This window comes from Crocodylus porosus, unplaced genomic scaffold (genome assembly GCF_001723895.1).
Source record: "Crocodylus porosus isolate Cpor-Errol unplaced genomic scaffold, CroPor_comp1, whole genome shotgun sequence".
Lineage (NCBI taxonomy): Eukaryota > Metazoa > Chordata > Crocodylia > Crocodylidae > Crocodylus > Crocodylus porosus.
Window position 1 is genome coordinate 11,709,680 of NW_017728927.1, and position 21,913 is coordinate 11,731,592.

At 44.1% G+C, this 21,913-nt stretch overlaps 1 protein-coding gene across 3 annotated transcripts in view; it reads right to left on the reverse strand.

Moving 5' to 3' along the window:
• Positions 1-21,913, reverse strand: part of SDK1 (sidekick cell adhesion molecule 1) — a 667,914-nt gene that overhangs the window by 96,670 nt on the left and 549,331 nt on the right. For all 3 annotated transcript variants that reach the window (XM_019542017.1, XM_019542016.1, XM_019542015.1), the window contains exons 22-25: positions 21,322-21,443; positions 12,532-12,641; positions 7,577-7,727; positions 5,181-5,418 (exon numbers count right to left, since the gene is read on the reverse strand). In XM_019542017.1, coding sequence (XP_019397562.1) covers positions 5,181-5,418; positions 7,577-7,727; positions 12,532-12,641; positions 21,322-21,443 — 621 coding nt within the window. The remainder of the gene's footprint in view (positions 1-5,180; positions 5,419-7,576; positions 7,728-12,531; positions 12,642-21,321; positions 21,444-21,913) is intronic.

The following is a 21,913-nucleotide window of genomic DNA, read 5'->3' on the forward strand; positions in this document are numbered from 1 at the left end:
CTTTCCTGGGTATGCAGCGTGGACTTCAGTCACGCTTAGGCACTTAGCAGTTGGAACGGGGCTGTGCCTTTCCTCATCACTCACCTGAGAGGGGAGGAAATCTAAATATTCTCTTGGCATTTATTACCCAGCCATCATAAAACAGCTGCACAACCCCCAACATTTGGGACGTGCTGACCACCGTTCTGTTACGCAATTAAATTCGGTGGCTTCTTCCCACTGCCCTTTCCCATAAATACCTGACAGGCAAAATCTTTTTGAGAGCACAGTACACCTGCCAGCCTTCTGAGACCACGCACCAAGGAATGCTACACAAGCACCCATGGGGAAGGAGGTCTGAACAGGTCCACAGTGCATTGCAAATAGGAGCACAATCTCCCCGAAAAAGGCAACAGCTTTGCCTGCCATCCAAGTGAAGGAGGAGCAATCCTGTTCGGGAAGGTTGGCTCCTAGCAGCAAGAACAGGATAATGAATATGACACGAGAATTAATATAAATTGAAAAAAGATACAACAACCCCCACTCCTGTGCAGTGAAGGTTAACCGCAGACACAGTCATTTTTTAAGCAATTTCCCTGTTACCAATTAGTTGGGACATGAGAAACAGAGCGCTGTAACCCGACAATGCAGCAGACAAAAATCCGATTTTTCCCCCCCTCCCCTATACTAAAGTGGTTTTTTATCTTTTCCTAGATTTATCCCCCACAAGGATATAATTATGTTAAAGGAAAATAGATTGCCAGGAGCCATGAATGTCTTTGGATGGCTGCCATAACTTTATCTGCAGATCTTCACAAAGATACTCCCACATGAATCACTTTGGAAGAGAGAAAGAGCGGAGGGGAGAAAACCAGAGTGAGCATAAAGGAAAGGAACCCTTTCCCCAGCCACATTTATCCTCCTTGCTTCATTTTGGTGCTGAATTTTCCTTTCAGGAGAGTTTTCCTTGTTTGATGAATGCCCTTTACCTTTTTTTGGTCCACGGTCATAAGATAGCCCGAATTTCAGAAGACAGAATTTCCTGAACTTGAGGCAGAGGCCATGTTCATTATGCATTTGGGTATGAGCACGGTCACTAGTTACTGCTAGGGGGAATCTAATGCTACCAATGTATCCTCTCAACTCTCAGTGGTGGTCAGAACAAATTATGTTCCCTTCCCACAGGAAAATTAGGAATCTAAGCCTAACACCTAACTGGCAACAGCATGTGTCGAACCTCCCCCAAATCTGTATTTGTTGTGTGTTTTTTGGCATGTGGCTGCAATACTATTTATTTTTCGATGATCGCATTTCTATTCTAATGTGTATCCGTGTGTTTGTGTATTCCATTTAGTGAAAAGGAGGCTGAACTTATGGTTCGCTTTATCGGTCTTTCATCAATTGTCAGAAACCGATGACAATGTTTTACAAAAATCTCAGAGCTGCAAAGTAAAAGACTTGCAAAAACTGAAGCTAAATCTGTTGGACTCGTGGAAACACTGCCAGCTGCGTCACAGGACCAGAGACAAGAAATGGGAGAGGACGGTGTTTTCCACTGGTCATCAGCAGCATATTTCCATCCTCTGCCGATTCCACGGGGACTGCCTGCCTCGGAGAAGGCCAGAACTTGCCTGAAATGCAGCAAGGGGCATGCTCCTCTCTCCATCTATGTCAAGGCGGGCAATTATTTCCGGTGGAGGGCTGCTTACTGAGTTTTGGCAAGCCATCAAGGGCCACATGCCAGGCAGCCAGGGGCAGATATACATTAATTTTCTAAATTTTTTAGGGATAGAATGGCCTGGCAGGCCGCATCTGGCCCCCGGGGACGCATTTTGCCCACCCCTGATCTATGTGAATGGCAAACCTCACTGCATATTCATCTCTATTTGGATTTTATTAGGGTTGTACATTTATGTCAATGGCAGTTGAGGGTTCAGAGCTAGGTGGGTGGCAAAATAACACAGGTGTAGCATGAAATCCTCTTGGCTTATCGAGTTAGATACCGTCAACTGAATCAAAGGAAAGTAGGGCTGGAAGACCTCACGAGGTCCTCTAGTTCAGCCCCCAGTTCAAGACAGGCTGACTAAACCATCCTAGCCAAGCAGCTGTCTAACTTGCTCTTGAGCTGAGCCTGAGCAGGTTCAGCTGAGAGTCTGGGCCCACTTCAGCAATCGAGCAATGCTTTATCTCAGCCCCTTAACGGCTTCATGAAAGTCAGGCTAAGAGCTTGGTCCTCCTGTTAGGTCCATGACTATGCTGATTTTTGTAAGGGTGGCTAACCACATCCACCTTTCTGAGAGCAGAAGCAGCCCCAAATTCCTAGGACAATAGGCTGATGTATGTGAGATGATTTATATGAACACAGGAAAGAATGTGCTAAAAAAGCAGCAGTCACGTCGAAGTCAGGTTGAATTTGTGCTAGCGCTGCGAAGGTAGCTCCTTATTTCCCAGGATTTCATATTTTAGCTAATTTGAACCAGCCTGCCTACAAACGGGGCTTGTCATTCAGTGACTGCTTAACTCAGTAACATCCAAGGAGTTATGTAAGTTCCCAGAGCACGAAAACATTTTGGACCAATAAAGCCTGTCTGGCTTTGAAGCCCAAATTCATCCTCGACACTTGCTACGGGATACCGTATCCCCTTTCGCCTTTTCTCATCTTCCTCTATGGTGTCCTCAAGAGGCATCTCCCGGCCAAGCCCTCAGGACTGTTTCTTCAAACAGCTGCCCCTGCTGCTTCAAAACTCTTTTGAGTCAAGTACTTCAGAAACCTGGAGCACCTGGAGTGACTTGCCACTTAGTGCTAGCCCGTGTGCTCAGCTATCCGGGAGCTAATCACGCAGCCTAGAATACACATGGCACCTAGCTGCAGCTTTGCTTTGTAATAAAGATTACGGTCTCATCCAGCTGCTCTGACATCCAGGGCTGGTTTAGCATTTGCAGCCTCATTTCTCAGGCTGCCAGCATGGTGTAAGTAGTTATAGCATTGAAACCCCTCAGTCATGGAAATTAGCCTGTGCTGAGCTCCACGCTACTACAGCTAAACTGTTTCTGGTACCCGAGATAGCTGGCTTAAAGGTGTTCAAGCATTTCTACATTACCAGCAGTGTGCAGTGCAGGCATAACCTATGACTCTGGAAACCAAGATACTAGTCCCAGTTCTGCTACTGATCTGCTGTGTGGCCTTGAACTGGTCATCTCTGACCTGCTTGTCAGACGCTGAGAACCCAAACTCTGGCCCAAATTAACCTAGGTCTCCGATCTGTGGAACCGGGACAGCGGTCCTTATGTACTTATTGACTTGTCTCACAGCAATATTGGGAGAATTATGTACAGAGTATTCGGAGCATGTAGATCTTCATATAATGGTAAATATTAGCATTATGCTCCTACAGGTAGGTGGCAGGTAGAATTTGCTTTGACCTCCCTCTGTGTACCCTATTCGGCCATCAATGTGAGGCTTGGCAGGCTATTTCCAAATCAGATAAAGCTTTTGTTGCTGATACAGTATGCTGTTCTGCCGACGTTTGTTTTTTCTTTTATGCCACTACATCTGGAAACGTACGGCCAAATGTCTGACCCTGAGTCGTGCCCCTGTGGCTTTATTCTAAAAATCAAATATGGGCATCAAAGAAAATACATGGGAAACAAACAAAAATGCTAGTCCTTACAGCATGGGTCACAGCTTTACCTCATTGCGATTCCAGTTTTCATTCCCCCCCACCTATATTCACTTGCCAAGTTACCTTTTATTTTTAATATTGCAAGACAAAATATACACATGTAACCTTTGATCTTTAAATGCTGATCAAGAGCACTGTAATCCCAAGATTTTATGAATTCAGTTAATCTCAGTATCTATTCTATTTCAAAGGAGTTGTTTGAAGAGCAATAGAGAAAAGAAATGCAGTATCTTTTTATTATGATACAGAGTGCTTCTAAGCTATTTTATTCTGGGTCGCACTATCTCAAGCTCCATTACAAATATGTCTTGTTTAAAATACCTCTGGCAATAACTTTCCAATTACTAGCTCCTACAAAACAACATTTTAAAGAAAGATGTTGATGACTTTCTTCAACTTTTCCCCTTCTGTTGGTTCAAAGGTCAATTATCTGTATCAGCAGACCAAATCTTGCTGCTTGGAGCATCTGCAGCACACACTGGTAATTTGGGCATGGTCAACATATGGACACACACACAGTGGATAGCATTGCGATTGAAAACACTCAAGTTTAAACAATTATGAAAAATTACTTATATGAATCCTGTTTAAACACAGGTCACAGGAACAATGCCTTATTTTTATTACTGAATATTTTACTGGTTTTCAAGTGGGGGCAATCTATCTAATTCTTCACTTGCAACATAAAACCAAATTATATTAGGGGCATCTAAGTGGGTCCATGAAATAGACTTTATCTGAAGTTCCCTGAGCAAGAATTAGCTATCTAAGATCTGTCTTCTGCTGTTGCTACTCTACTGATCTACCAGGCTTTTTTACTGTGTTCTCAATATTGCAGAGCTAGCTTTCTTCTGGCATCTAAAAGTCTCCAAACTAGTTTAATATCTGTATATGTATGCATGTAGGTATGTGTGTGCAGGTATCTATCTCGAGCAGCCAATACATTTTGTTTGCTCAGTTACTTGTTGCTACCTGCATAGGAGGGTAGAAAACTTGCCATTGAGCACTCAGATAACTGGTCACCATAGAGGAAAATACATATTTTGTTTAAAATCTTCTCCAAGAAAGTACCTCAAAAGTACAGCGTCTGCATGTGAATGAGTCTAGAATAGTGGTTCTCAACCTTTTTAGACTCAAGGCACCCCTGGATAGACTCAAGGAACCCCTGAGAAAATGCCAGCTCTGTTTTTGCTCTTTTTTTGATGACAGAAAAACAATCGAGCAGTTTTTAAGTTGCAAAGAACTCAGACCACAACTGTTCGTTTCTGTTTGAAATCTCAAGACTGTGAATCATGTTTGTAAAATGAACAGTGCTAATACTGTGCGGCAGCCACCAACACCCTTGGAAAGATCGTAAGGAACCCAAGCTGCTGTGGCACCTTGGTTGAGAATCACTGATCTAGAGATCACTTTTCCAAATTTAGTAAATATGCAAGAAAGAGTGGTTGAAGAAGAGGACAAAATATTGCAAGCACCAAGACCCTTCTTCACAGAAGCAGATGCTGCCCTGTGACTTACCAGACTCCCGCGTGCGACCTCTCACCACTTGACTCCATGGTCCTGCTCCAATGGCATTGAAGGCCTGGATTTGCAGCTCATACTCTGTCCACTCCTCCAGATCCTCAATAGTGTATTCCCTCTCTAGCCGGTCACTGATTACCTTCATCAGCACAGAAGACTGCAGATCAACGCGCCAGAATTTTATCCTGTAGCCCACTGACTCTGGGTTACCATTATATTGAGTATCAGGCAGAGGCTGGGAGTTAACAACAGGAAAAGTGCAGAATTAGAAGTTGCTAGTCTATGCTTTTCAAACCGTACGTCACGTTTCTGAACTCCCACATAACGAATATGCCATTGAGAAGTTTTTGGATGGGGAAAAAGGTTGATTCTGCGTTTTCCCTTTATTTGTTAACCAGTTTTACTTTGCATGCAATATACTTGCAATTTTTCTGTGCCGTGTTACCAAATACCTTGTCGGAAAACCGACAGACACACAAATACACCCCGTAGTCAATACACATGGAAGTGATGCCAATACGGGAAATTGCAGAGCTGCATGATAAATTGTGGAAACCAGTGATAAATGGCAGAGCTATGTGATAAATACATTTATCACGCACCTTTGACTGCTTCACAGGCTCTCTGCCCATTAATCCATCTAGCTGGGATTTATTCTAGCATTGCAACCCCCTGAGCGGCTTCAGACATTTAAAAAAAATTAACCTCAGCTAGAAATGTCACCACCTGCTCTACCAAAATACCTTAAAATTATAACTGCATGAGGCCAAGAATGAGCAAGATTCAGCCCTCAATCACTGAGGGGTTTTGATATGCATTAACATTTCATAGCTTTAAAGTTTATATCCTATGGGCCAGCAGGGCTAGAAATAGAAACTTTATTTTGTTGGAAAGAAGGAATTCCCAGGTCCTAGGGGACACAGAACTCACCTGTAGTGCTTGAGGAGCAGAGAATATCAGACTTTAAAACATGGACATTTTTATATACAGAAAAGCTAGATTGGGTCATTTTTAGTTGTGTTTGTGATTCCCCTGAACCCTGCATGGCAGGGTTCGTAGTAATGAAGAATTTAGCTTCGCAAGGGCTGGATATAAAATACGGGCTTAGAAGAAGTTTTAAAAGTCTCTGAAATATTCTTGAACTAGTTTTGCTATAACGTATGTGGTTCCATAGAGCCTGGCTGAAGATGTGACATGCGACATTACTCGTATATGGTGAAACCATGAGCAAGTAGGACGGGTCATATTAACTGAAGATGCCATAGTTTTTCTATGCATGCTAAAGGCACATTCATAAGTGTGATGTGATGACTCCTGGGGGACTAGAAGTGAGGTGTGGCTCCCACTGGGAATCTGGAGTCTCTTCTTTCCACGGACTACAACTCCCACCCCTGGGCCTGCAAGATTATATATTCTGAAGCTCTCATATGTTTATATACAGAAAAGTAGAGACAGCCCTTGCCCAATTCCCAACTTCACAGCAAGGTCACCAGGGGGAAAAAAATCAAGATTGTTGAGGCAGAAGAAGAAACATTTTGGGACTGGTGATATAAAGGCACCTACCCAAAGGGAGTCGGAATACTAAAAATACAAGTGAGACAGTTTTATGGGCAACTCGGGCAGTCGAAGATGCATGCTGAATTTATTTATCAATATCTCCGCTATCAATCACCTGGATCTACAATTTATCTCACACAGTCTGAAATCTATTCACACGGATACAATCTCCACACAGGAGATGTACATGATATATGGAAAAACTCTTCTCTCAGTTAAACTGGAAATGAGAGGCACCATCTCACGTACCAGTGTAACTAGAACAGCGTTTACAATTTTAGTTCCTTAGCAGTTTATCAGTAGTGTGGGCTTTTTCCCCCACAAACAATATATTTCACCTTCCCTTTGCCATCTTATGATCAACTTGTCTTCCTATGATCGTCTCTGGCTCCTTCCTAACTCAGATGCCACTTACTTCAGCATCTGCAAGTAGCAATGGCCTGTTCACACGCTTTAGTGACGTGACGTACCTGAACACAATGAAAAATTTAGTACTAAGAAATGGCAAGTTATCTCATATATTGCATGTTGTCTCTGTGCATTGAGCCAAATGGAGGAATTTGAGAGCCTCAAATGCCAGGATGCAAATGTCTTCAGCCCTTTCTATATACAATCTTTCTCTAAGGTAGCAATATCAGTGGGGAAAGTAAAGTATGTGATTGGCATTTAGAGAAGCCTTGCGTTCATGGCAATTTAGGGAGAGTATTTTCTGCTGATGCTCTTTAGGATAAATGCTTAGAAAAGTCACTCATGAACTTTGGACTTATCCTCTGGGAAGAAAGAGGCAAGTCAGGTATCAGTGTCTCTCGCAGAGTCTCCAGTTTATATCAACTCACCACCCAGCGGATCCACAAGCTAGTTTCACTGGCAGTGCGCACAGTAACACTCCCTGGTGCAACATCTGGCGGGGCCTGCAGTGTCTGGATGACACGAGATGGTTGGCTGAATGGGCTTTGGCCAACAACATTCACCTGTCTCATCCGGAACCTAAAAGCATAAAAAAACAGTGCAGTCTCCCAGGTACTCCACCACCAGTCACTGGGTGCAGGGGTCATCGTAGTCATCCTTTTCTCCACTGCTACAATGATGGCAAGAGTCTCATAGGTGCACAAATGCATAAATCAGACCAATTTAGCTTCTTTATTAGAAACCCAGGCATGGCAATATGATGAGTTTATGTTAATTATGCCAAATTGGAGGAGGTTACACTAGCACTAAGTGATGTCACTTTGAGAGCTCGCACCACCCTGTCTGAATGTGTTGCGAAGAATGTCAATACCTGGCTATCTAGCTTCCCTGCAAATGTCAAAAACATATCAAATAACAATACTTCCTCTCAATGGTCAATTCAAAGAAGGCTGATTTATCCCGGTGGACTGCCTTCCCTCCCTTCCTCAACAAGAATGATTATGTAATGTAATGCGGCTGCACATCTTAAAAACTATTTGGTTTGTTTCCAATGATCTCCTCCACAGCAGCAGTCCCTCTAGGGTAATGAAAGACTTAGAAAAAGCCTTTTGCAGTTTCATAAGAAAATCGCAAAGAAGTTGAGACTTGCTGTAGACTTCAGGCACACATACCTGTTACAAACATAGGAGGCATTTCCAGTTTCAAATATTTGATGTTAGCATGTAGCAACTCAACAGGCGTGTCCATACATGCCAGCATGTGCACTTGCAGCAGCTCAAACAGAAGCAGTGAAAATCTGAGCCGGGGCTTTTTGCCTCAGCACACGTGCCCAGACATGCACTTTGTTGTGGAGAAGATTGTGCCACTTGGGGCAAAATAACCCTGTCTGGCTCCTCCCAGATCTGCAGCCAGGGGGAGCTAGAGCCCAGGGCCAGCACCTGTGCTGGCCCCAGCAGTACAAAAACCTGTCTTGGCCAGCAGCTTAGGGTTACATGATCTAAGGAGTTTCTGGGGCCTAGGCAATTGGTATCTAGGGACACTAGCCCCTTGTGTCAGCTAGACTGCTGAAGCAGCATCCCAAATTCACTTTTTAAAATACCCCAAAATCCACATTCTTCCACAATTAGAACAAAAGAGAGAGAGAAAGAGGGACTGATCAGATGGGCGATGTTTTATTGTTATATTTACAATGTTAAAGAAATTTGGAAGCTTATCAGTGTCTCTAGCATCACAGTAAAATAAACCCTAAATATCCATATGTTTTAATGTTTGCTTTTGGGTTTCCTTATCACATGGGTGTGTGTGATGGGAGGATGTGGGGTTTGCAGGAGGAGGTGGGAAGGGGTGGGGATGTGGGTGGGTGTGGAGAGATGTGGGGGGTATGTGAGTCACTGTGTGGGTAGGTGTGGGGGGACTGTGGGTGTGGGGGCTGCTTAGGAGGGGTGGGTCCCCTGCGTGAACGCTGCATGCCCCTGGCATGTGGTGGCAGTGGTAAGCAGAGACCTTCTGCAGATGCCGTCAGCACTGTCAGCAGCGGGGGGAGGAGTGGGGAGTGGCGAGCACCCACAGACACCACCGGCAGTGACAGCGGTGGCCAGCGACGATCGCTGACTGCCCACAGACACCACTGGCAGCAGGTGGGGGAGGGGGGTGGCAAGCAGCAACCACCTACAGGCACCATCGACAGTGTCAGTGGCACCTTTTTTGAGGGGGTGCACCGCCATGCTCAGGGAGCGCATGTGCACCCCCTACATAGCGCCAATGGTCCCCTGCCCCCCACAGAGCAGAGCCCCCCCCAAACACATAGACTACCCTGCCTACAGAGTCCCAGGCCCCCAGGGGTGACAGCTCCCTCCCCCACCCTGGTCTCCAGCCCCCTGCTCATTCCCCTGCTCTTCTCCAGACTCTGGAGGTTGGAGATGAGTAGGAGAATAAGCAGGAAGCTGGAGAGAATAAAAGAATGAACAGGAGGCTCATTCCCCCCACCACCATTGGTTCCTCCAAATCCCCATTCATTCCCCTGCTCCTCATTTATTCCCCCATACACAGTTCATTGCCCCTGCTCCCCACTCATTCCCCCTACCCCCTGTTCATTCCCCCCACTGTTCATTCTCTCTACCCTCCATTCATTCCCCAGCTCCCCGCTTGCTCTCCCAGCCCCCACCCACACTTGTTGGCAGTAGCAGAAAACGAGCATGATGCTGGAGAGAGCAAGGGAAGTCTCCAGCTTATCTCCAGGGGCTTGTCTCCAGCCCCCTGCTCCTTCTCCTGATTGTCTCCAGCCTCGGGAAAAAGCAGGAGGCTGAGACTGCCCCTAGAGACATTCCCCTGCTGTCTCCAGCCCCCTGCTCCCCCAAGGCTGGAGACAAGCAGGGGAAAGACCAAGGGGATGGAGATAGCCCCGGAGGCATTTCCCCGATGTCCCCTGCTCTCCTGAGGCTGGAGACAAGCAGGGCAAGGAGCAGGAGGCTGGAGACAGCTCCGGAGACATTCCCTTGCTGTCTCCAGCCCCCTGCTCCCCCGAGGCTAGAGACAAGCAGGGGAAGAAGTAGGGGACTGGAGACAGCCACGGAGACATTCTCCTGCTGCTTCCAGCCTTCAGAGAGCAGGGGACAGCAGAGGAATGTCTCCGGGGCTGTCTCCATCCCCCTGCTCATTCCCCTGCTGTTTCCAGCCTCCCAAGGTCCCCTCTCCCCTCCTCCCACCCCCACACCCTCTGCTTACTTGGCAAAAGCCGGGTTTGGGTCCCTGCAGCCAGCATGCTTCAGGACGGGGGAAAGGGCCAATCATAGAGGCATTCTGGCACTCTGGGTCTCTGGAGGACTGAGCCTCTGGCTGCCTTAGGGTGCGGTCTGGGATCATATCCTGACCCAGTTTTTTCCCCTGCGTTTTTGTTTGACCCCTGGATACCCAGGGGCCTAATTTTCTCCCCACGCTGCTAACATTTTTGCATTTCTGCATGTGCCTCTTGCCCCGCCTCAAAGGGGTTTGAGACGGGGCAAGAGGCATGTGCACGCTTGTCTGGATGAGCACAACTTGTTCATATCGAACGCTCGAATTCTGGTGCTAGCGGCTGAGTTTGGGAAAAGGTTACAACGGCGTACACAGCACTGTTTATCTCTCCACTCTGATCTCTTTAGGAAGTGTATTAACGGGAATGCATTAAACAAACACCCTCCCTGATTTCACGCTTAAACATTGGTACAAAGTGTAGAAAAGAAGCTCAAACGATAAAGATGCAGTCTAACTGATAATTACCACTCATGATTTATCTCTTTGGTGAGTTAATAACTAGCGCTGATTGGAATGTAATTCCACTGCACAGCAATTTGTGGGGGGTTGAAATCTGTTTTTGTTCAGCATTGGAAGGAAGACAAAAAAACCTTTTCCAACTTCCTGCAAAAAGAAAATATAATGGACCAAATTTAGGAGTGAGGTGTTGTTGTTTTTTTTTGGCGGGGGTGGGAAGGCTGGGAGGATGGGGAGGGAGCAAGTTATTTGTATGTAGAATAGCTAGAAGTAGAGAGGGTACCAGTGCCAAGTTGTATAGCCTGGACCAATTTAGTATTCAAGGGATGTGTAAAATGAGTGTAACACTTGAAGGAAGGAGAACAGCGATGTAGCAGGAAACGCAATAAATGGAAAAGGGCAAAATAAAACAGCTCCCCAGTTTGTCTTATATTTGCTTGTTAGTTGTTTTTTCTGGCTACATTCCCCATCACCTGCTGAATATGCAATTTCTACTGGTGTTAAATATGCACTGAAGCCAAACAGAGCAAGTTACACTTTCCCTCTAACATCTGGTTTTTGACTTGTTGCTACTTAATCCTTCAATAAATTTGTTACAAGGTCTCTTCAACTAAAGAGCTCTTCTCCGCAGCGAAAGGGTTCTGTCCTCTGAGTACAACAGCCGGAAAAATACATGGCCTAAACTTGCCAAATTACAAATCTCTCCCTTCCGTTTTCCCCAATCTTGACAGAGCTTCCTGAGAGCATCTTCACAGCTCTATAAAACTAACAGGTAATGCCTTCTCTTGAAGAGGGCAAGTTAGGAGGTCTTGTCTGAAGTCAGGAAGGTTTGTGTACAGATACTGAATTATTTTTAAGCAATAAGCTTATTACTTTGCTTTTATCTTGTTGCTTATCTACTCACAATACCCTGTTGAACTGACCATTAGGCCTCCCAGTTGCACAATAACAGCCGGTGCTTGTTGCAACTACTCTTGCTGCTGGAAGTCCTTGCCTACTAAGGTTTTTATATGGGTAGGTCATTGCATGCAAGTTGTTTGCCTTAGGATTGAGCATCCCCATTATGAGACCTCATCTACACTAGAAAATTGCACCAGCTTAATTAAATTGATTAAAAGAAATCAATAGAGTTGAAGTGGTGCAGACCCTAAGGTGGATGCACTTAGATCAATTTAAAGCTTGCACATATCAGTTTGCCTATAATTTGGAAAACTCCTGTAAGCAAAGGCTTAAGCCTATTTAGGTTACCAAATCAAGATAAGCTGATAAAAGTCTGCTTAGAGCGATCTAAATATGTTGACATTATGCGTTCGCAGCAATTTAACTAAAATCAATTGCTATTGATTCTAGCTAAACTGGTGCAACTTTTTTTTCCGCACAGACAAAAGTCTCAGCCTCAGGATATATTCATGCTCTGTCAGGGTGTGCTTTGCTCTCCTTTGCTGCATGATTAATTATTTCAGCATGTGCAAGTTGCTATTAAAATAGGTTTAAGACAGAAGTTTTTTAAAAGCATAAACTCTTCCCCTGCTAATGATGAAAACAGCATCTGGCTGCTTATAAATGGGAGAGCTGCTGTTTGCTGCAGCTTACCAGCCTATTTGGACAGCACTTAACTACCGGCTTTTCTCACCTGTAATAAGTGTAAGGAGTGAGATTTGGTATCTCCAGCATCTGGGCATCAGGCTCATTCTCCACCTCGTACAAACTCACCCACTCCTCCTCGTCTCCAAGAACACCAACCTGTGTGTTAGAAATGCAAAAACAAGCATGAATCAGATAACATAATGTCCACATCTGCAATGCTGATCGTCACTGCTGTGGAAGGCCTCATAGCTTAAACTCCCCCCAATCTGTTTATTTTATACATTGCGGCAGTAAAAATGATACATATGAAACAGCTGCACTGCCAGGCTTCCTTATGTCTGCTAGGACTTCACTGCTGATTCTCTGGGGCAGAATCTAGAAAAGAGAAATGTCATAACGGAGAAGTTAAATCATGTTTGAACTGCCTAGGAGTACTGACAATGTCGAAGTCTTGACCAGTAGTAGAGCTGAACCAGAGAACAGAGCTGATAATAATAAATTTCAGGCAGATCAACTTAGTTGGACGAAGAGGCAAAGCATGCGTCTCCACAAAATCAGAGAGAGAAATGAAGGAAGGCAAAGAACAAAGGATCATTAGCCTTTATGGTTGTCCTGCGCTGAGATCATGCCCTCCTACATGCAGTGCTTTGTATTAATTAAATCACCGTACATAACCAAGAGCCAGCTCAGCACAGCCGCTCAGCTACGGAAGTGCTAGTAGGGGCAGAATAATACTAGGATGGTAAAACATCACTTTCCATACGCCATCTCTGGGCATAGGGAACTGAAGTATACCCTGACATCTTGTGGGAAGAGCACTCGGCCACATCCGAATGGTCGCAAAGCTTCCTCATGTGCGTGAATGAGCTCCATCTGACTCAAGAAGTCTATGGACTGACGAGAGGCAAAGCGCTGCTCGACCTGGTACTGGCAATGGGGGATGACTTAATTAGCGACCTAATGATCAAAGGGAAGCTGGGAGACAGCAACCATGAGCTGATCGCCTTCACCACCCACCGTAAAGCAGGCAAGTCGGTCAGCAAAGCAGAAGTCCTCGACTTCAGGAAAGCTGACTTTGACAAGCTCAGGAGGCTTGCTGGCAAGGCCCTAAGGAGCCACGACCCAAAGGGGAGGGGAGTTCAGGGAGAGTGGTTGCTCCTCAAGGCAGCGATCCTGAAAGCACAAGCAATGTCCTATTTCACAGCCCTGCAAGCTACTTTGAACGCTAGCTAAAACCATTTACTTAGTTGTGAAAACAGTAACAGAGTCTGTTCGAGGTGAACTTTCATGCAGGTGTGGACATTCCAGTAACTCAGTGAAGCATTAGGCAACCTGTCAAGATGCTCAAGAAGGCTTGATTTTGTTTTACGAGTATAGAAGAGATGTACATTTAATTCTAATACCAACAGGACTAAAGAGACTACATCTTTTAATATGTTGTGCCTAATTGTGAATACACAGTGTATGACAAAGCAAATTAATGCAAATTCCCATGAAGTTATATTTGTTTTTACTTCAATCTTCAACTGAATAACAAAGCCCTAGGTCCTCAGCATTATTAGTACGGCTTTTCGCTTCTTTTTACCTGGAGAAAAATGTGTGTTGCATTATATGTGAGAATGTATCACACCATGTATACCTCCCTTTTCAAAATCCTACGTCTGCCCATGTATGACCCCACCACAATGCTCTTTAGTATTTGAAATCTCTTCCAATAGGAGAAGCAGCTTGATTCATTGATAAATGCTTTGGTTTCTTGTTTGCATCTGAATTGGTATAATGCAGGTTTGTATGTTTGTGTGCCTGTGGGTGAAAGAATTATTAAGGGACTATTAAGTTGAAGAAATGAGTTGTGTATCTGATTCTGAAGATAACTGATATTGTGCTCTTTTTGGTGCAGGACAGTTTTCATGGAGGGATGTGACTATAGAGGGAGGAGAGGACTTTCAAATAGCTGAGGCCAGTCTCATGGATGTCAATGATAATTTCATACCAAAAGAAATGTAGTTGAAAATAAATCCAGGAACTCAGGGAAAATATCCCTCGAGTCCTATCTGCATCGTAATATAAACGGCCCTTGACTGAGCCCACAGAACAAATGTCAGATGGAAAGAAAAAAAACAAAAACAGTGGGGAGGAGGTCAATTTTTTTGATGACAGAAGCTGCAAATACTCTGATGAAAGGCGCTTTTGATTAATTTTGTAATAAATGGTTCTTTATGTCTGGCTCCTGGCTCTGAACTGCATCGCCTCAAATTGCGTGGTAAAAATCCGGAGAGCAAAATTCCTTTCTGCAAGTGGCAGGAAAGTTAGAGTCATCTTTTAAACCCTTTAGAATAATGGCCCTTTAAAATATTATTTCTCTCTCTCTCTCTCTCTCTCTATATATATATATAGATACATTTTTTTTACATAGCAAAAAAAAAAAGGACAAAAAATGCCCACAGCCACATGTTTCAATCGATGTGCAGCAGCAGGCAGGTCATTAATACACATTAAGGACCACATGGTTCCACCCAGAGACCCCTGAGAATCTGGGAACGGTTGACATTGAATAAAGCTTGAGAAAAGTCCAATTCTCTTCCTGCTTTGCAGATATGCATTTACCAGCTGGCTGTGAAGCTAGACACATTAAGAGACTTTGCTGATAAGGTAACGGTAAAGGTTTCTGTGCATCTAAGACCTTGGCGAGCCCCAGAAAGGCTGTCCCAAGTGAGAGCTCATGTCAGAACAAAGCTCTCTCCATTAGGTAAGGTGATTGGCGCAGGCAATGAGGAGAAGGCAGGCCCCAGACAAGTCTGGCACGCAGGAAGATCCCTCACTCAAACACCAGCTGGGTAACAGGTGGCATGCTACCTGCTTCAGGGCCTTGGAGGCAACACGCAGAATGGCTGTGCAGACAGTAATTATTAACCTCTCTTTACACCCATTCCCTGCTAAAAGGTGGGATGGGAGGGGAAGCCGAAACAAAACTACTGCAGAAACACGCCTGCGTCACTAGGCAAAACTTCAAGAAAAACATGTAACGGAGACTCAAAGAACGCTCTTTTGTGGAAACCTGCCCATCCCCTGCCCATCTCTGGCATCACATGAGGACATTGTGGATGAACACAGAGATGGAACTTACTTGATACATCTTCTGACCTTCAAGATACAGGTACAAAGACTTTGAGGCCAGTGTTAATCAAATACGAATTTCTTTATGTATCTAGCAATAGTCTTGGGAATCAGGCTGACTCTTGCATGGACCTGTTCTGCTGTCTGTAACCGGGTCTCAGGTTTCTGGATCCTGCTTAGAGATGCAGTTATATTAGCTGAAACACTCATGTCAGATCAGACGGGTCCTATCAGCTTCAAACAGAGGAGTATAAAAGGATCTCCCTGAGGCAAACAGAACTAAGGGCAGAGGCGGGGGGGAAAAAACTCCCCTAGGAATAGCTATGAATAGAATAAAGCTAAAGTTTTGTTGCTGTGTTTTCATATAACAATAAAGACCAACCCCAGGAAAGGGCTTATTTTGCAACAGATGCACATGTGTATACATGAGGATACCGTGTCAGGAAAAGGATGTGAACAGCATCTGCTTGCAAGGCGCTCTGCAGACTTCTCTGCTACTCTAAGCTTGCAACCTCTTCAAGGCAGGGGCTGTTCAACACTTTGCACTGGAATAGTGCCCAGAACAATGGGGCCATAATCCCAGCTGGAGACGAACACTACCAATACCCACCGAGTCCATTCTGACCGACGAGCTAAATGTTTATGGCTCTGTACCCTTTCCAAAATCTTCTGCAAAGGGAATTATCACGAGAAGGATAATGCCTTCCTGGCGGGTTCAAAATTCGGACAATGAAGAATAGTTCCCATGCCCTGCACCTTAGTCTCCCAAGCTGTAGGATGAAGACAATAATAATGCTTATCTCCATTATGAAGTGTTGTGAAAGCTCCTCCTGAAAAGCACTATAGAGGAGCAAGCTGGTGTCACAGTTCTAATTCTTTGGAGTAATATTTTCAGCACATGGTCATTAAATAGCGGAAAGGCAAAAGCGATGGTGTTTTACCTCTTCCCTTTACAAGAACTACCATGACAAAGGGCGGAAATGGTTCTACGCCTGCGAATGGTCATCAAGTACTAACCGTTGTAAATGAAAACAGTGTTTTTATGTGATGTAGTGGCTCCCAGCATTGATTCTGCTGTAGTTCAGGGTCTGCTAGAGTTTGCATTAGAGAGGTTTATAACTCTGTCTTTTTAAAACACTTGAGGATGAAATTTGGTATGTAGGTTGTCAGCCTGGATGCATTTTTTTTCCTTTCAAAAGAGTGTTTAAATCGATCCAGCCATTTTTGATTTTAAGATTGGCAAAAGCATAAAATTGTCTGAGTTTCAGGCACTTTATTTGCCAAGCTCTAAAGTGAAAACAACATCAAGAAAAGCACCTTGTACAATGGATGAATCCTAATAGTGCCACTGACATTGAGGCTTTGACTTAACCCATGAAATGAGATAAAGCCACGCTTAAAGTTACCGTTTCATTCCAAGCTCAGCTATTGCATCTAAATATAGTGATGGCACTTTAAAGATCCTGCTGGGTCAGAAATCTTTTCCTCCAGTTTTGCCAATATCCTTCATAGCATATTTAGGAAACGACTCTCAAGCCAGTACAAGATTTTAAGTGAGCTCTCTAAATTTCAGCACATGTAATATGTACACCAACTGTTCTGAGACCCTGCAACGCTTCTCCCCAAGAGACTTTATACCTTGCTGCAAGTCTTTTACCCACAATATGACAGCATGATTGATGCCACCAGATGGTAATGTAACTCCAGAATCAGCGCCTGAAACTTCTGAAGTGGTGGACAAAATACGCGCTACAACACCTTTGTGATTGTGCCACTTACACATGACTCTTGCCAGAGATCCAGGAAATTCAAGAGGAGAGAATACAATGAAACTGGATTGCAGCCTGGAAAGACTTGCTTATGAAATGAAATAACAGTGAACAACTGCAAGGATCCAAAGATGTATTTTTGGTTGTAGGCTGCCAAAAAAGTCTGCAGCGTGCATACGATTTACGTAGGATGTACGGAATATATCTGGGAGCACAGAATGGTGTGTAGTAATATACAGGGATTTATGGACAGGAGTTCAGGATGACTGCATTACTTGTGAGTGGCAAATCCACATGAACGTTAGAGCAGGTCATTCTAAAAAAGCATCAATAAAACCTTCACAGCCCTCCCACGCCCTTCTCCATTTTGATTATGACACATATTTTATAGGAAAGATATTTTACGCATACTTTTAAGAGCACTACTGCTCTTTTTTTTGGGTGGGGGGGTACTCCGAAGTTTGGAAATTCAGTTTGTTTTAGTACTATGGGCCTACCTGTATAGAATGGAGAAAACTTAGTATTAAATATCTTTTAATATACCTCTCCGGAAGTCTATAAGGCATCTTTATGATCAAAACAATGCAAAGAGGTTTTATGATGCAATATCTAAGTACCCGCTGGAAGCAGAATTAAAGGGACAGATTCTGCTCTCTCATTCACTGGGAGAAATTAGGAGTAGCTTCTCAAGAATCTCAAAAATTTGTGGCGCTTTCAGACATTAAAAATGTCACCCATCCAACATGGAGCTGAATGCATCCTAGAACTGGTAAGACTCAACCAATATATTTCCTCAATATAGGAAAAAAATAAAAAAACCCATTTCTGTTGCAGGAAGGTCCTAAGCATGCTTTGCCATAAGTTTGCAAGAAGGGACAGTGCATTTTGTGTTGCCACATGTGGTGATTATGACTTAGTTCCCCTGCTTTCCTAGGGAGAAAGCAAGCTATACTATGTCTTTATAAAATACAGCATGTTTTCTTCAACCTGCTGGCCAATGGAGGCTATTCCCTGTGCTGCTCCACAGCCTTGGAAAGGGTCATGGTCAAAGACTTCCTGACTCATGTCGGCATGGGTGCAATCCTTGCTCTCCAATCTCCAGTCAGAATCATTCATTCCCTTTGCAATGGGGCTTTACAGTACTGTAAAGACCTTTGCAGCTACAGCAGCTACTATATTGCTATGATGCATTAACAAATATCAAGTGGTTTTAAATTTTATTCTGAGGAATGCAACTCAACGATTCTGGTTCAACAGATATTACTGTTCTCAAGATGTTAAAACGACGACACTTCAAAGCACCTTTTGCTTTGTCAAAAATCAGATGCCCAAGTTTGACTAGAGCTGGTAAAACATAGGACAAACTTCAGACCTGCAAACTGTTGGCAGTGTCTATACGCATTCACAAAGAGAGGATGGAGGAAAAACACTGCCTGAAATCTGAGCCCCTGAAAAGTCAAACACCACAACATGGGAAGCAAGGAGGAGCTGTGTTCAGCTCATACAGAGCCAGAGGCAGCTAATAAAGAAAAAGGCTTGCTCGGACTAGTGATTTCTATTTTTAAAGCAGCGATTGTTTCCATGTCACGGCACTAGCGTAGCCTGGGCTTTCAGCAGATGTGCCAGTGACTGAAACTGTTCCTTTGGTAAATATTGAATGATAAATCTCAGACAGAAAACATCCCTTGCTGTGCTGGATTTTTTAATAGAATGCTGGAATTAAAAATGCCCGGGTCCATAAATACAGTGCTATCAAAAACTAAAGGTGGATCAGTGATCAGATGAAAAATATGAAAAATAATTTTCTAGGTTGCTTTTTGATAGTACCCCAGCATTACAGGTTGGGTTTAATCACTATTCTTCCTTTAATATAGTTGTAAGAAACAGTTAAGTGCCTTAAGGCAACCAGATGGTTGACACAATAGTGACCTTCATCCCAAAAGTGGCATGCGTCTCTGCCCAGAACATGAAAAGCACATCTTTGTGGAGGTGTTTTGTTGGCTATCAGCTTGTGAAAACTTGTGTATCTGTGAAAGAGCCAGGAGGACCACAGAAGCAGAGAAAGAAAGCAGCAAGGAAGTACTGGACCCGGGCCCAGAAACACTGTGGGTGGCACATGGATAAAATACGGACGGCACTTTAGGGTTCAGTGTTGGTTGAAAGGGGCTTGATGCTGTGAGTGAAGAAACTCTCCAGCTGTGATCTGGGACACAGGACTTTCATAAATTCCTAGATGTTAGGGTCGGAAGGGACCTCAATAGATCATCGAGTCCGACCCCCTGCATAGACAGGAAAGAGTGCTGGGTTCAGATGACCCTAGCCAGATGCCCATCCAACCCCCTCTTGAAGACCTCCAGGGTAGGGGAGAGCACCACCTTCCTTGGGAGCCCATTCCAGACCTTGGCCACTCTGTGAAGAAGTTCTTCCTAAAGTCCAGTCTAAATCTGCTAGCTTATGGCCATTATTTCTTTGTATAGTCTTAAATAAACAGGGTTTCCTCAAAGACACCTTCTTGAGCATCATTTCTGCATCTAACCTGAATGACCCTTAGGGGACTGAATTTTGGCTAACTCCTTGAGCCTAGAGTTTTCAAGTCTTTATGGGCACCCCACCCCCATCTCCAATGCTCAGAGCAAGTGGTTGAATGTGGTGCAAGAGGAGGGATTCTGAGCATAGGCAAAGGAAATCTTCCCCAACAGCACAGCAGCATGAGGTTACTCTTGCTATGCTCCTCTTCCATGGGGGACAACAGTTGGTTGATCTGCATTTTAGTGGATCCTCTAGTCCTTATGTTTCATTCAACTCCAGCACCTCCTCTGGTTTAAGTCATTCAGGTCTGTATTTATAGAAGGTATAGTTTGGTGATATCATGTATTCCCTGCAGTTCCAGGATTAACAAGCTCCCATCAGTATCAATATGACACTCTTAGGGGGGAAAAAAGATGCTGTTCAGGAGGTGCCAAACCACTGCCTTCCAGGATTTCACTTGTCGTATGCAATCACGTCCATGTAAATGGTACAGAATGTACCAACTTGTTCCTGACAGCATCATTACCAAGTGAAGCAACTGTATCAACGTGTCTACAGCAGTGATTCTGATTTAAAAGTCCAGCATTTGGTCTTTGAAACAGATTATATTATTTATAAAGATCCGTGGGTGGAAAGGAAGACGCACAACTCATCCGTCAGGAGAACAAATGAGGAATGTATATTTCCTCCTAGGCATAATGACAGAAACAAAGAGGGATACTGTTTAAGACTAACTGAAGAGGAGAATTCATCCTATTCATATCTAAAGACCTGGATGGGGAACCTTGGTATATTTCATTACGAGATAACGGAAGTATACTCAATCTCACGAACAATGGGGAGTATACTGTAGAAGGCAATTCAGCCTGGACTTTTCTGTTGTGACTGATAAGCTAATAACCACAGGTGTTGCACCCAATTTGGAAACTGAAATAAGGCTGCCCTAACTAAAATGTTTTGAAAAATCTGGACTTCAAATAAGGTGATTTTGTTTAGTTTATGTTATCTTTTACATTCCCCTGAACACGCAACAGCCCCTTCCAAAACCCTGTGTGAATTATTGAAAGGATGGAACCTCTGTTTATATGTTATGTACAGTACATAGCTTTGGAACCACATAATAAAACCTTCAGTTTGCTCCCTAGATCCCTTTATTGTTTTTCTCTTTTGCCTTGTGAACAGAAGTTAATATACACAGATCCCTCTCTTCCTCTGTCTCAGCAGTGTGATTTGTTCACTTCTCTTTCTGAATGCTCTTGTGTTTCAGCCTCTGCTTTCTGTCCCAAGTAGAGTAATTAGTCCACAGGTCATTTGCCCATGATCTGTAGTTGATCAAAAATTCAGTCCACATAACAGTGCAAATCCTGAGTGGTCTATTACTGAGGTGGAAGGTCATCAACAGACTTTTGTCGGGTACATACCTGCCCTTCCACTATCCACTTAGAGGTAGAGGTTTTGCCATCGTAGCCGGGCCGGAACTGGAGTGTGGCAGAACGAGGACTGATGTTGGAAATCACTAGATTGGATGGGGCTCCAGGAAGTTCTAGAGAAATTGAAATGTACATTAAGGAAGTGTAGAAATACTTTGGGCTTGGAGCACAAATCTACATGGCAGGATCTTGGCAGTTGGTATCGGGTCACGTAAAATTGAGTCAGTGGGTGTGTTTACATGTGATGCTTTAATGTGCATTAGCCTAAATTAACATCTACACGTGCACGCCCTTAACGTGCATTAAAAACAGCAAATTTAGGTTATTTGCTAGGGCTGTGTGAAGCTTCGGGAGGCGATTCGATTTGGGGGAGATTTGGCCCCATTCGGTGGCTGAATCTCTGAATCCGCATCAAATCGGGGGATCAATTAAAAGGTCCGAATCAATTCAAATCTCTCTGAATCTTCGGAAAAGATTCAGAGAGCTTTGATGATTCGGGCAGTCCCTGGTGGCTGCAGCAGGGAGCTGCAGCCGACTCCGAGCTCGTAAGTAGGGGGCGGGAGAGGTGGGGCTGGGGGAGGGG